The sequence below is a fragment of the Mustelus asterias genome, chromosome 11 (genome assembly GCF_964213995.1).
Source record: "Mustelus asterias chromosome 11, sMusAst1.hap1.1, whole genome shotgun sequence".
NCBI classification, from domain to species: domain Eukaryota; kingdom Metazoa; phylum Chordata; class Chondrichthyes; order Carcharhiniformes; family Triakidae; genus Mustelus; species Mustelus asterias.
In genome coordinates this window covers 77,980,388-77,995,888 of record NC_135811.1, presented here as the reverse complement: position 1 = coordinate 77,995,888, position 15,501 = coordinate 77,980,388, and the positions used below count along the sequence as shown (strand labels likewise).

Below are 15,501 nucleotides of genomic sequence, written 5' to 3'. Positions count from 1 at the left end.
TGAGTTTCTGGATTAATTGTCTAGCGATAATATCACTAGGCCATCGCCTCCCAAAGATGGGACTAGTTCTCTGTTTACCCATCTCTTGCTCTTTCATACTGATTTATTTTGCAGTCACACAAGGGGTGAGAGCCTGGGCTTCAGGGATATTTTATTCTAAGGACCAATATCTGCTAAATCTACTGGTTTGTTACATTCACTGTTCGTCCAGGTTAGTGGTTGATTGGAAGATACATGACAAGATGCTGTAGAATTTCTCTCTGTGAATGCCCCACCAAACTTGAAGTCAAATGCTGTTAAAATGTTTTTTTGGCATTCATTAACCCTGGCTTGTGCGAGCTCCAATCGTATTTAGTGCAAAGAAAGTGCCAGGATGTGATTCTCACCAGCAGGTGGGGGCAGAACCTGAGCTCGCCAGGGAAGCTGGCTGCTGAGCTCTTGGGACACCATTGCGCAGGCACCCCAATCTCCAAATGTCCTGGGAGATGTCCTGCCACAAACCCCCCCCTCCCCCGCTTGCCCCATGGACATCGGAACCCCCACGCACTCCTGCCGATTACCCCTGTGCCAATCTCCTTCCCTCCCCCCACCTGCCCCACGGACATTGGGACACTCACCACTCCCTGCTGCCATTTTCCCCCATCTGCAGAGATCGCCCTTTCTCCTGTTAATCCCCCTGCAGAGTTCTCTCCCTCCCCAATTGCCCCACCCATGCAGAGTTCCACCCTTTCCCCCAGTGATCGCCCACCCTGCAAAGTTCCCTCCCTCCCCGATCGCCGTGCCTCCAGACTTGCCCCTCTCCCTGATTGACCACCCTCCAGCAAAGTACCCTTCCCTCCCTCTCTCCCTAATTGCCACCCCGGAAGGTGTTCCCCCATCCTGCACTTGCGGATCTCCCCTTCCATCCCCCCATCATTTCCCCACCCCATTCAGTCTCTGTCCCCACTCAGGCCCCCCCTCCTTGGCACTACCCTGGCACAGTTGTGATGCCTGGTTGGCCGTGCCAGAGTGCCCAGTGGCTGTGCCATGGTGCCAGGCAGGCACTGTCAGATTGGCGCTACTGCATGGACACTGCCCTGCCATGTCCCTGAACTCCCGAGGGCTTCAATGGCCTCTGATCCCCCCATCACAACCATCACACTTGGTCTTCGTTGGTGGAGACCAACTGTGATTCTTGCCGGTGAGAAGCTCTACCGGTGAGCAGGTAAGTACAAGTGAGCACGGATGATAGCGTCCAGGACTCACTAATGACATTTAAACGATCTCATTAATATTGAAATCGGCTTTGCGCCATTTCTAGGCGTGAAGCCGATTTTGCCAGCAAAACAGGGCTGGTACAGTCGGTGAGAAATCGGGTGCGTTTCTCATTTTTCACCTCTCACCTGATCGTACCGCCTCGCCATGCTGAAAGTCAGGTGAGACGAGTTCATAAGATTGTGCCCATTGCACCTCCTTGCATTTGGTTGTAACATTGTTAAAGCGTACATCCTCTCAAAATCACATTGACATTTAAATGTGGAAATAAAAACATAAGCAGAAGAAATGCAATTTGTGACAATCTATTCCTCAGGGCATGAAATACAACATGTTTAAAATTTTCAAGCTGAACTTTGTAAAGTTTGAATCTTGGTTCCAAAAATATTGAAGCCATTATCTTTAAAACTTCGTTAAGACGTAACAGAAAAAATGTCTTAAAAAGTCGATATCTGAACCATCCTGTTGTCTAACCAGTGTCACTGGGGACTGAGCTCTTCCTGTTTCGGCTAAAATTAATTACAAAGGAAATCGCGCATCAGCATTCTACTGTATTGATTGCAACTCACCAATAGGAGCTGAAGCTACAATGGACAAAGTTGAAGTTTCTTGAGTAAGATAACTTAGTTAAAATAAGCGGTGTCAAAAGTGTGAACATCTGCAGCCTGGAAAAAAATCTTATTGCAAATACAGTTCTGAGTGTACAATGGCGCTCTTTGCTGGTAGATCATGCCCTGTATCAGGCATTTTGCTTCTTGCACTCAGCATTGCAACTGGTAAGTGTTGCTTTCTATATTTTCCTACTTGTCGCTTCGTGTCTTTGTAATTAATTGTTCTGGAAGCACTTTGGGATCTGAGATGTGGGAAGGTGTAATCTAGTTCAAGTCTCAGTGAAAGCCCTTTCCCAGCCTAACCTGTTTATAAATTACATCAAGGGGCTTGTGTGCCGGAAATTCAGGAGCAATCTATTGCTCTGTGAGGAACGCTGCCATGGCTTAAGCAATGGTTGTGAAAGATGATATTGCACAATGTTGAGTATTGGGCTTGTGATCGAATCACTCAATCTGGAGCTGTGCCTTTGGCGAGTCCCTTAGCTAATATAGTGCAATGCTGTCCCCAGGTAAAAACAGGAAATGCACATCCCTTTCTATTTTTATGATTAGGGTTCAGTCCTAACTCTGTTCCTTATGGAGAACAACTCGGAGGTGATTCATTTCCAAATTGATAAATGTTTTTTTGTGATTGCATGCTACTCAGCTGCGGTCATTTGCAAGCAGCTCGGGGGGTGTACATTGACACTCAAAAAGATGTCAAAAATTAGTAACACCAATAGTTAAGTAAACCGCTTTCCTGCTGTGCCCATTTCTGTTGCTTTACGGTGTGAGATTATGCGTTCACTGCTCATCTTTAATCAACTTCTATTGTGGAAAGATAATTTAATTTAATGCTTGTTTTAACAGCAGACATGTTAAGTGTTTTAGCATTTTACACTGAGAATTCTGTTGGAGTGTGGAATTCACTTTCCAATGCTTGCTGATGTGAGAAACTTTTCACGCAAGAGAATCCCTGCTCTGGACACTCGTTTCCTGATGAGGAGAAAAGACTCTTACTTTAATTCTACTCTCTGTTTCTCCACTCTCACTCGCGGTCTCATCACTTCCAAGTTTCCTTCAGTTGGAAGGTGGGTCATTCGGTCCTGAGCTCATTCAAGATTCATTTATAAGTGAACGGCAAGAAAATGATTTATTTTAAAACAAGAGACGTCTTCTTGTCAATTTCCCCCTCTCTCTGCAAAACATCAACACAACGTTCCCATTTTGAGGCTACGTGCTGTGGTGGGGATGGGAATATGGAATATTTCCCACTGTGGCAGCCAGTGGGAAAACACGCCAACTCTTCTGGCCCGACCTCACTAGTTATGCACCCGGAGGTTTCACACCATATTCAGTGGCACAGCAGGCCTGGATGGCTCGTAGGCCGGCATAGTGTCCAGGTGCCATATTGAAAAGTCACCCAATGTCACTGACCTATGATTGAAGAAAGAAGGTGGACCCCCTGAAAACGAAGACGGATCTCTGGGAACACACTGAGGCCCGAAGGTGGACCTCCTGATAACAAAGAAGGATCTCCAGGAATGTTTGGAGGCTGGAAGAGGGACCCCCTCCATAACACCTGATCTGAAAGGTTCAACTGGAGATGCTCCCCCAACCCACTGCGATGGTGTTCCAGGCTCCATCCTGAACTCTGGAGACAGTCCGAGATCTTGTTCAGGTGAATCCTGACATCTACACGTCACATTGTATGAACATGTTTGCCCACCGCCGGCATATTTGCTCGCCAGTATCGTGAAGAATCCAGTGTGGAGTGGGGCCGGGGGTGGGGGGGGGGGGGGGGGGGGGGGGGGGGAGGGGGGGGTGCGGTTTGGGTCTCCATCTCATTAATGCAAAGCAAGTGAGGTTGGCGCCATCCTTGGGTGGATTTTTTGGCCTGCCATGTTGGGCACCAGCAGGAGATCCCGCTGTAAATGCATGCTGGCATGAAAATTATTTCTGGCCTTCCCATTATGTTTTTCAATCATGCCTGCTATCACACGGGCAGGGGCTTGTGAGAATTCTGCCCAAGATCTCCAAACTAGTAGCCCAACCAACAACCCATCACAAAGGAAATTGCACATCTCTACTGTTTGAGTTGTGACATCAGACAAAACATCAAGTGATCAAAATTTTAATGGGTTCTGCCATTGAAATTGAATCTTTATAACAAAAGTAGCGTGACATGCTGACACATTTTTATACACATTTCGTTTTTGCAGATGACATATCTGTTCCTGCAACAACCAGATTTTCAACTTTACAAGATTAGCTGTAGGGAAAAGAGTAAAGGATGGACCATCATTTTTTTTCCACCAATAGGAATTAAGATGAGAATTATCGGAAGATATTTTTCCCCTGGTAGAGGGATCAATAGGGATCAAAATCTCACTAGCTGTTCTGTCTGGAGACAATACACATCTCTTTAACCTGTGTTTAATGCTCCCTCCACCCACATTGTCTGTACCTTTAAGACCTGGCTGGCTGTAGGGATTCGCATTCCAATTAGTATTCTGTAACTTGATTTTGTGTCTCTGTGCACTGTTTGAGAGCACATTTCCACTCCATCTGACGAAGGAGCAGCGCTCCGAAAGCTTATGGTATTTGCTACCAAATAAACCTGTTGTACTTTAACCTGGTGTTGTGAGACTTCTTAGAGGGATCTTAGAGGTTTATAAAATGATGAAGAGGATAGATCGAGCGAACGTTCAAAGACTATTTCCTCAGGTGGATGGAGCTATTACAAGAGGGCATAACTATAGGGTTCATGGTGGGAGATACAGGAAGGATATCAGAGATAGGTTCTTTACGCAGAGAGTGGTTGGGGTGTGGAATGGACTGCCTGCAGTGATAGTGGAGTCAGACACTTTAGGAACATTTAAGCGGTTGTTGGATAGGCACATGGAGCACACCAGGATGATAGGGAGTGGGATAGCTTGATCTTGGTTTCAGATAAAGCTCGGCACAACATCGTGGGCCGAAGGGCCTGTTCTGTGCTGTACTGTCCTATGTTCTATCAATAACCAGGGGACATAGATTTAAGATAAGGGGCAGAAGATTTAGAAGGAATTTGAGGAGAAACGTTTTCACCCAGAAGGTGGTAGGAATCTGGAACTTGCTGCCTGAAAGAGCGGTAGAGGCAGGAACCCTCCCAACATTTTAGAAACATTTAGATGAGGGCTTGAAACAACATAGCATCTGGGCCAAGCGCCGGAAATTGGGATTTGGATAGGTGCTTGATGACCAGTGCAGACATGATGGGCTGAAGGGCCTCTTTCTGTGCTGTAAAACTAATCCAATGCATATTCTGCCCAAGGTGATACCGTTGAAATTCTTGTCATCTGTGTACTTAGCATGAATTAATAACTACACTCAGTTTTCACAAGGAACAGTAAGGAGGAGGTTTTATTTTGTAAGGCAGGAGGAGAAAGAAGTTTTCTGGTAGGTTTTGAAACAAGAATATTCATGTATTTAAAATGTTAATTTCAATAATGTACTCATAAGCCTTCTCACAGATTCTCAATCCTGTATCATGAACTGCCACGAAGCAAATTTACACTCACTGCTGTCTTTCCGAGAGTAGCTAACCACAAATGGTTAGAAGGCAGTCACATTCTGAATATATATTTTGTTGTGAGACTACCAGGCTCAAAATGACATCAGGGCCTAAGGGGCGATCTTACCAAAAAAAATCCAAGTATCAATCGAACCTGTAATTTGCACACTTTTTTGGGTGACTTAAAACTCGAATCTACCCTCACTTCGACAAAAAAATCTTGACAAACTTGAAATTCGCCAGTAGGGGGAGTGGGTGGGATCTAAATCGCCCGATAGCAGCAGAGGCAGTAGTTGCACTTGTGCAGGTTTCTGTACTCTGGGAGCACAGAGGCTGTCACTTCTCTGCTGCTATAGCCAGTCTTCCTGACCGACATCCACCCCCCTCACTACCGCGGCGCTCCATGGCCAATCGATCCCAGAATGATCACCACCCCACTCCCTGCCCACCGATCGCTGCAGTGGGTACACCCCACCTTTTACAATCCCTACTGCAGAGTGCACAGTGGTCCCCCCCAATCGAAAGGCCTGCCTGTGGTCTGGCCCCACCCCCTTAGCACTGCCCAATGTGTGGTGGGCTCTGCCAGTGTGCCAGGCTGGCAGCGCCAGCGTGACTGGTGGGCGATGCCAGGATACCAGGCTGCCACCTGCCATTGCCCAAGATGCACCCCCTGCCCTTGACCTCTCGGGGGGCCTCATTGGGCTCCGGTTCTACTGGGAGGCCATACATGATCCTCGCCAGAGAGAAACTTCCCCAGAGAGAAACTTCTACGGCGAGGCCAGGAAGCAAGTGAGCCCAGACGATTCCACCCCGGGCTCACTAACTCACTAACTGCTCCAAAAAAGTTGAATAAAAATTAAACTGGACTACTCAGCATTGGCCAAGACATGTCCACCCAAATTGATCCTAAAAAGGCCTCTTCAATAAAATCTAGGGACGTGCATCAAAATTTGAAGAACTGCCCCACAGATTAGTCAAGCAAAAGCCTGACATAGAAGACTTGTCAAGCCAAGTCTTTCAGGCTAAGTTCCCAACAACTCCATCATCGCCCCAAGTATGTCTTGTCCAGGACATACCGACCAGAGGTAGCTGACAGTGATATTCTCTTGGATGGGCCCGATTTTACCATCAAGTTGTGCCCGTTTTCCGGCGCAAAAACTTGGTAAAGTCGGGCGTGAGGCGAGTAGCACAATCCACCTCCGCCTCTGCACTGGCTCCCCCTTTACCAAGGCCCGAAAATGGCCGCGATCCAGGACCGCGCCCGAAACCGGCACGACGGCCATTTGAATGCATTTGCGTGCATTTAAATTGACTTAATGGGCTGCACACCCAACATTACCGGCACTTCCCCCTTTATCACCATGTTCGCCCATCCAGAATTGGTGCGAAACAGACATGCTCCAGGCCGGGGGGGGGGGGGGGGGGGGGGGTAAGGGGGGGTAAGGGGGGGGGTCTGCAGCCACTCTGCCTGAGATCAGTGGGGAGGGAAGTGGGGGAGTGGCCTGCGATCAGTCTGGGTGATGGGGGGTGGGGGGGTTAAGGGGGTCAGCAATGTTGTGGGGGTGGGAAAATGTCTGTGGGGCCGGGGGAGGCATTAGCCGGTCCAGGAGGGATAGAAACATAGAAACATAGAAAAACTACAGCACAAAACAGGCTCTTCGGCCCCACAAGTTGTGCCAAACATATCCCTACCTTTTAGGTCTACCTATAACCCTCCATCCTATTAAGTCCCATGTACTCATCCAGGAGTCTCTTAAAAAACCCTATTGAGTTTGCCTCCACCACCACTGACGGCAGCCGATTCCACTCGCCCACCACCCTCTGTGTGAAAAACATCCCCCTAACATTTCCACTGTACCTATCCCCCAGCACCTTCAACCTGTGTCCTCTCGTAGCAGCCATTTCCACCCTGGGAAAAAGCCTCTGAGAGTCCACCCGAATCTATGCCTCTCAACATCTTATATACCTCTATTAGGTCTCCTCTCATCCTACGTCTCTCCAAGGAGAAAAGACCGAGCTCCCTCAGCCTATCCTCATAAGGCATGCCACTCAATCCAGGCAACATCCTTGTAAATCTCCTCTGCACCCTTTCAATCTTTTCCACATCCTTCCTGTAATGGGGCGACCAGAACTGAGCACAGTACTCCAAGTGGGGTCTGACAAGGGTCTTATATAGCTGCATCATTATCCCCGGACTCCTAAACTCAATCCCTCGATTGATAAAGGCCAGCACACCATACACCTTCTTAACCACCTCCTCCACCTGCGGGGCCCAAGTGGGGTCTGACAAGGGTCTTATATAGCTGCATCATTATCCCCGGACTCCTAAACTCAATCCCTCGATTGATAAAGGCCAGCACACCATACACCTTCTTAACCACCTCCTCCACCTGCGAGGCCGATTTTAGAGTCCTATGGACCCGGACCCCAAGGTCCTTCTGATCCTCTACAGTACTAAGAGTCTCTCCCTTTATATTGTACTCGTTCATCCCATTTGACCTGCCAAAATAGACCACTACGCATTTATCTGGGTTGAAGTCCATCTGCCACTTCTCCACCCAGTCTTGCATCCTATCTATGTCCCTCTGTAACTTCTAACATCCCTCCAGACTATCCACAACCCCACCAACCTTCGTATCGTCAGCAAACTTACCAACCCATCCCTCCGCTTCCTCATCCAGGTCATTTATGAAAATGACAAACAGCAATGGTCCCAGAACAGATCCCTGGGGCACACCACTGGTGACCGACCTCCATTTAGAAAAAGACCCATCTATACCCACTCTCTGCCTCCTTTGAGCAAGCCAGTTCTGGATCCACAGGGCAGCAGCCCTTGGATCCCATGCCCTCTCACTTTTTCTAGAAGCCTTGCATGGGGGACCTTATCGAACGCCTTGCTAAAATCCATATAAACCACATCTACCGCTTTCCCTTCGTCAATGTGTTTAGTCACATTTTCAAAGAACTCCACCAGGCTCGTAAGGCATGATCTGCCTTTGACAAAGCCAAATGTGGCAGGGGAGCAGCATTCTATCATTTTTTTTGTGCGCATGCGCAGTTGGAGGCACCGATCGGAGCAGCAAGGTTTCGGGCGCGTTAGGCCCCACCCACAGGCTTGTGCAGCGTGATTCGGAATCGCAGGCAGAGTGCGTATGGGGGCGCCTGAGAACGGGTCTAAAAGTCGAGTCTGAAACACTCCCAGTTTCAAGTCCGCGCAGCGCTTAGAATCAAAATGGTAAAATAGGGCCCAGTGAGCGATCCTCGGAGTTCCCATGCCTGACTCAGGATCCTTTGATGTCTCATGGCATCAGATAAAACAAGGATAAGGAAGCTAATGACTGCCTACTGCCCTCCATCAACTTATGACTCAGTTCTCCTACATGCTGATCACCACTTGGAAGAACCAGTGAGGATAGCAAGGGCACAGAATATATTCTGGGTGGGAGAGTTAAATGTCCATCATCAAGAGTAGTTCGGTAGTACCACAGTTGACTGAACGTCTCAAATCCTTAAGGACACATCCGTCAGATTGTTCCTGTTGCAGGTGGTAAGAGAATCAATAATAGGGGGGAAGAACTTGACCTCATCTTCACCAATATAGCTGTTGCAGATGGATCTATCCATGATATTATTGGGAAGTGCACTTCACAGTCCTTGTGGAGAAGAAGTCCAGTCTTCGCACTGGGGACACTCTCCATTATGCTCCATCACTGTGCCAAAATGAATAGATGCAGAAGACATCTTGCAAAATGGGCCATGAATGAAGTGCTGTTGGTCATCAGTCACAGCAGAAATATGCCACCACGATCTGTAATCTTATGATCTGGCACATCCCTCACAATACCATTGAGTCAGGGAACTGCTTCAATGAGGAGTGCAGGAGAGCTTGCCAGGAGCATCAGGCATAACTAAAAAATAGATGCCAACGCTGTGAAGCTACTGCCCAGGAATGTGTGCGTGCTAAACCGAGAAAGTAGCATGTGATCGACAACAAAGCAATCCCACAACCAACGGCTCAGGTCAAAGCTCAGCAGTCGTGGCACATCCAGTCATGAATGATGATGCACCACTAAACAATTAAAGGAAGGTGGTGAATCAATGAGAATTCTCATCCACAATGATGGCAATGTCCAGAAATTCAACCATCTACAGCCGAGAGTGTTGAGTGGATGATCCATCTGTAGTACCCAACATCACTGAGACCTGGCTTCAGCCAATTCAATTCACCGCACATGATGCCAAGGAGTTGCTGAATGAGCTGGTACAACAAAGGCTATAGGCCCCAGTACAAGGCCACCCACCCCCTTAGCCACACTGTTCCAGAACTACAACAACAACAGTATCTTTCGAAAAATGGAAAATTGCCTAAATATGTCCTGTCTACAAAAGCAGGAGAAATCCAATCCTGCAAATTACCACCTGATTAGTCTACTCTCGATCATCAGCAAAATGATGGAAGATGCTACCTACTCAGCGATGACCAGCTCACCAATGCTCAGTTTTGGTTTTAGAATCATAGAAACCTTACAGTGCTGAAGGAGGCCATTCGGCCCATCGTGTCTGCGCCGACTGCAATCCCACCCAGGCCCTATTCCCGTAACCGCACATATTTACCCTGCTAATCCCCTGACACTAGGGTCAATTTAGCATGGCCAATCAACCTAACCCGCACATAGAACAAAGAACAAAGAACAAAGAACAATACAGCACAGGAACAGGCCGTTCGGCCCTCCAAGCCCGCGCCGCTCCCCGGTCCAGGATTGAATCCTGAATCCAGGATCCCCACCCAATTTTCCAGCCTATCTACATACCAATATCCTATCCACCGAGCTGTCCCTCACAGCTACGATGCTTTGTTCATCACAACCTATTAACTCACCCCCACCCCCCCATTCCAGACCATGTGATCTCCAGGGAGAGGCGAAAACCCAGAGTGAAAACCCCAGGGCCAAAATGGGGGAAAAAAATCTGGGAAATTCCTCTCCGACCCCCTGAGGCGATCGAAACGAGTCCAGGAGATCACACTGGCCCTGATCGGAAAATGCTTCCCAACCCTAGTCATTTCCACTTCCACGAACACCATATGAATTCCCTGCCCCCGAGACAGGTTCCCAACTATCCGCAGTCTCGCTCTGTACTGGCACCAGCAAGATGATCATAGAATGAAGCCTTGAAACGAGAAACAAGGAACAATTAGCCCGCGCCGCTCCCTGGTCTAAACTAGACCACTCTTTTGTATCCCTCCATTCCCACTCCGTTCATATAGCTGTCTAGATAAGTCTTAAACGTTCCCAGTGTGTCCGCCTCCACCACCTTGCCCGGCAACACATTCCAGGCCCCCACGACCCTCTGTGTAAAATATGTCCTTCTGATATCTGTGTTAAACCTCCCCCCCTTCACCTTGAACCTATGACCCCTCGTGAACGTCACCACCGACCCGGGGAAAAGCTTCCCACCGTTCACCCTATCTATGCCTTTCATAATTTTATACACCTCTATTAAGTCTCCCCTCATCCTCCGTCTTTCCAAGGAGAACAACCCCAGTTTCCCCAATCTCTCCTCATAACCAAGCCGCTCCATACCAGGCAACATCCTGGTAAACCTCCTCTGTACTCTCTCCAAAGCCTCCACGTCCTTCTGGTAGTGTGGCGACCAGAACTGGATGCAGTATTCCAAATGCGGTCGAACCAACGTTCTATACATCTGCAACATCAGACCCCAACTCTTATACTCTATGCCCCGTCCTATAAAGGCAAGCATGCCATATGCCTTCTTCACCACCTTCTCCACCTGTGACATCACCTTCAAAGATCTGTGGACTTGCACACCCAGGTCCCTCTGCGTCTCTACACCCTTTATGGTTCTTCCATTTATCGTGTAGCTCCTCCCTACATTATTCCCACCAAAATGCATCACTTCGCATTTATCAGGATTGAACTCCATCTGCCATTTCCTTGCCCAAATTTCCAGCCTATCTATATCCTTCTGTAGCCTCTGACAATGTTCCTCACTATCTGCAAGTCCTGCCAGTTTTGTGTCGTCCGCAAACTTACTGATCACCCCAGTTACTCCTTCTTCCAGATCATTTATATAAATCACAAACAGCAGAGGTCCCAATACAGAGCCCTGCGGAACACCACTAGTCACAGGCCTCCAGCCAGAAAAAGACCCTTCCACTACCACTCTCTGTCTTCTATGACCAAGCCAGTTCTCCATCCATCTAGCCACCTCCCCCTTTATCCCATGAGATCCAACCTTTTTCACTAGCCTACCATGGCTTTGGACTATGGGGGAAAACCGGAGCACCTGAAGGAAACCCACGCAGACACGGGGAGAATGTGCAAACTCCACACAGACAGTGACCCGAGGCCGGAATTGAACCTGGGTCCTTGGCGTTGTGAGGCAGCAGTGCTAATAACTGTTACACCGTGCCACCCTAATACAAAAATGCAAAACTATTGAAATGCAATCAGGTAATTATCACATGAAGTTAAATAACGAATGTTTTGCTAGGGGCACTCAGCTCCCAGTTTCATTACAACCTTTATCCAAGCATGAACGAAAGCATTGAATTCCAGAGGTGAGGTGAGTGACTGCCCTTGACATTAGGCAATAGTGGACCAACTGTAGCATTCAGAAATCCTCGTAAAATTGAATTCAGTGAGGATCAGGAGAAATCTTTTCAGTGGCCGGGGTCATACTTTACACTAAGGAAGATAGTTGTGGCTGTTTGGGGGGCAATTGTCTCAGCCCAGGCCATTGTTGTAGGGGTTTCTCAGGACATAGTCACAGGCCATCTTCAGTTCCTTCATCAGTGACCTTTTCTACATCATAAAATCAGAAGTCAGGATGTTTGCTGATGATTACACAGGTGTGCAGTACCATTCCTACAATCTACAGTGCAGAAGGAGGCCATTTGGCCCATCGAACCTGCACCGATAACAGTCCCACCCAGGTCCCATCCTCGTAAACCCACATACTTATTACCCTTTTAATCCCCCTGACACTAAGGGACAATTTATCATGGCCAATCAACCTAACCCGCACGTCTTTTGGACTATGGGAGGAAACCGGAGCACCTGGAGGAAGGCCAAGCAGACACAGGGAGAATGTGCAAACTCCACACAGACAGTGACCCGAGGCTCGAATTGAACCTGGGTCCCTGGCGCTGTGAGGCCGCAGTGCTAACCACTGTGCCACTGTGCCGCCCCTCATTTGCCACTCCTCGTGTAATAAAGCAGTGGATGCCAGCATGCAGCGAGACCGGAACAACGTTCAGGTTTGGGCTGATAAATGGCAAGTGACATCTGCACCACGCAAGTAGCAGGCAATGATTGTCACCACTAAAGCAGAATTTAATAACTTCCCCTTGACCTTCAATGGCATTACCAGTGCTTAATCAGCCACCATGAGCATTCAGTGGGGGATATGATTCACCAGAAATGTAGCTGGATGAGGTACATAAATACTGTGGTTACAAGCTGGAGCATACTGGAGGCTGGAAGTCCTGTGGCAAGTAATTCACCTCTTGACTCCCTAAAGCCTGTCCGCCATCAACAAGGCACAAGTCAGGAGTGTGATAGGATATTTTTAGAAGAGTGAGCAGTGATCTTATTCAAACATATAGGATCCTGAGGGGGCTTCACAGGGTAGATGGTGAGATGTTTTCACTAGTGGGAGAGTCTTGAACAAGGGGACATAGCTACAAGATAAAGGGCCGGTCACTTAAAACTGAGATGTGTAGAAATTTCTTCTCACAGAGGGTGGTGAATCTCTGAAATTCTCTGCCCCAAAGGCTGGATCATTAGAAGTATTTAAAGTGGATAAATATTTGATAGATAAAGGAATAGAAGGCAATGGGGAAATGGTACAGAAAAGGAGTTGAGGCCGGCATAGATCAGCCATGATCGTGTTGAATGATGCGGCAGGCTTGAAGGGCTTAGTGGCCTACTCCTGCTTCTATTCCTTGTGTTCTTTTGTACTCTCCACTGGCCTGGATGAGTGCAGCTCCAAAACACTCAAAATGCTTGACACCATCCAGGACAAAGCTGCCCAGCTTGACAGGGCCGCCATCCACCACCTTCAACATTCATTCCCTCCACTGCTGGAGTGCACTGCAGCAGCTCACCAAGGTTTTCTGACAGCATATAGATATAAAGCAGGAGTAGGCCATTCAGCCCTTCAAACCTGCTCCACCATTCATTTTGATCATGGCTGATCATCAAATTCAATATCCTGATCCCACCCCGCACCCCCTCCCCCCCATATCCCTTGATCCCCTTAGCCCCGAGAGCTATATCTAATTTTTTCTTGAAATCAGACAACGTTTTGGCCTCAACTACTTCCTGTGGTAGTGAATTCCACACATTCCCCATTCTCTGGCTGAAGAAATTTCTCCTCACCTCAATTCTTATCCTCAAACTATGACCCCTAGTTCTGAATTCCCGCACTATCGGGAACGTTCTTTCTGAATCTACCCTGTCTAATTCTGTTGGTATTTTATAAGTTTCTATAACCTCCAGTGAATATAATCCTAACCTACTTAGTCTCTCCTCATCTGAGAGACCTACCATCCCAGGAATCAGCCTGGTAAATCTTCGCTGTACTTCCTCTATAGCAAGGACATCCTTCCTCAGATAAGGACACCAAAACCACACACAAATCTCCAGGTGTGGCTTCACCAACGCCCTATACAATTGCAGTCAAAAATCCCTATCCCAATACTCAAATCCTCTCACTATGAAGGCCAACATACCATTTGCCTTCTTTACCTTCCAAACCACCCAGAAAAACAACTTTCTTCTTGTTGCAGGAGCCTGTATCCATCTGTTAAGATTCACCATTATTATTCTGTCAGCACACTGTTTTGCACAGCGTTTCAAAGGAAGTTACAATTATAGCAATCAAGATGAGGCTGCAGTGCAAAAAAGTTGATGCAAATGCTGATTTGCATAGTTGATATCGCTGGAAACGATAAATTCTTCCCTGCAGCTTTTTGAGCTGTGTTAGACGAGATATGATTTGTTGCTTTAATTTTACCACAGCTCAGTAGACAGAGATTCCTGTCCATTTGCGCAGAAAGAGGAAGCAAGCGTCGCAGATATCTGGGTACACCACACATCCTAAAGGTCGCCAGCAATCAGACTTAAAACCCAAGTTCTTTTTGCTTCTGAGAAGTTGCTCCACCACAAGATCAGCTGCCGGAAAGGGCAAAAAGGAAGGAGGCAGCGCCAGACCATTTCTTATTGCGCTTGGAGACAGAGTGCAAATAAGCCCAGGAGGCGGCATTTAGGACTACACCTTGAACAGAGATGTGCCGGTTAGGTGGATTGGATATGCTAAATTGCCCCTTAGTGTCAGGGAAACTAGCTAGGGTAAATACATGGGGTTATGGGGATAGGGCCTGGGTGGAACTGTTGTCGGTGCAGACTCAATGGGCCAAATGGCCTCCCTCTGCACTGTAGGGATTCTATGATTCTGTGAACTCCAAATGAAATCCAGTTCCAGACCTGAATGGGGGCTTAAAAGATAGCCGGTGTGAGGAAGGATGAGGGCATCAGACACGTTACAAGAGGGATGTTTTCCTGAGGTTGAAATGAAGGTACCATACTGAGGCCAATTAGGAGGCGGCCTTCCTTTCTGACCAGTTGTTCTGTTTTAAGCAAAGCAGTTCAGAAAACTACATTGAAGACATTGTCACTCAGTTCCTATGAGTGTGATGTCCTTACAGCAATTAACATCATTGAAGCATGGCCTAGGTAAGTTTTCTCATTTTCAGGGTGCTGGCTGAGATTTAGCGGCTGTTGAGATTTGCACACACTGCCTGAAGGTGGTAAACCCTGGATTGGAGGCCAGAAACGTTTGAAAGATAAGTTAAATGATTTTGCTCTTTTGCAGCTCTTCACATAACACTATGGGCCTGATTTTACCATTTTGAGTCGAAGTGCCAAATCTGGGAGTCAAATAGATCCGAGCCTGGAATCCTCTTTCCAGCGCGCCCATACGCTTTTTGCCGGCTCTGGTCCGATTCATGCTGTGGGCGGGGCTTAGCGCTGCCAGACCGATCAGAGCTCTGAACTGCGCATGCGCAGTTTGAAAAAA

At 47.8% G+C, this 15,501-nt stretch overlaps 1 protein-coding gene across 2 annotated transcripts in view; it reads left to right on the top strand.

The window, feature by feature from the left end:
- Positions 1-1,824: 1,824 nt before the first annotated feature.
- The window catches only part of LOC144500608 (B-cell antigen receptor complex-associated protein beta chain-like), a 47,363-nt gene continuing 33,686 nt past the window's right edge, over positions 1,825-15,501 (top strand). The window contains exon 1 of one of the 2 annotated variants that reach the window (XM_078223810.1): positions 1,825-1,867. Coding sequence is in view for 1 of the 2 variants with exons in the window: in XM_078223808.1 (XP_078079934.1) it covers positions 1,961-2,030 (70 nt within the window). In the remaining variant the exon portion in view is untranslated. Of the gene's footprint in view, positions 2,031-15,501 lie in introns of both variants that reach the window. The other variant, XM_078223808.1, reaches the window with a different exon arrangement.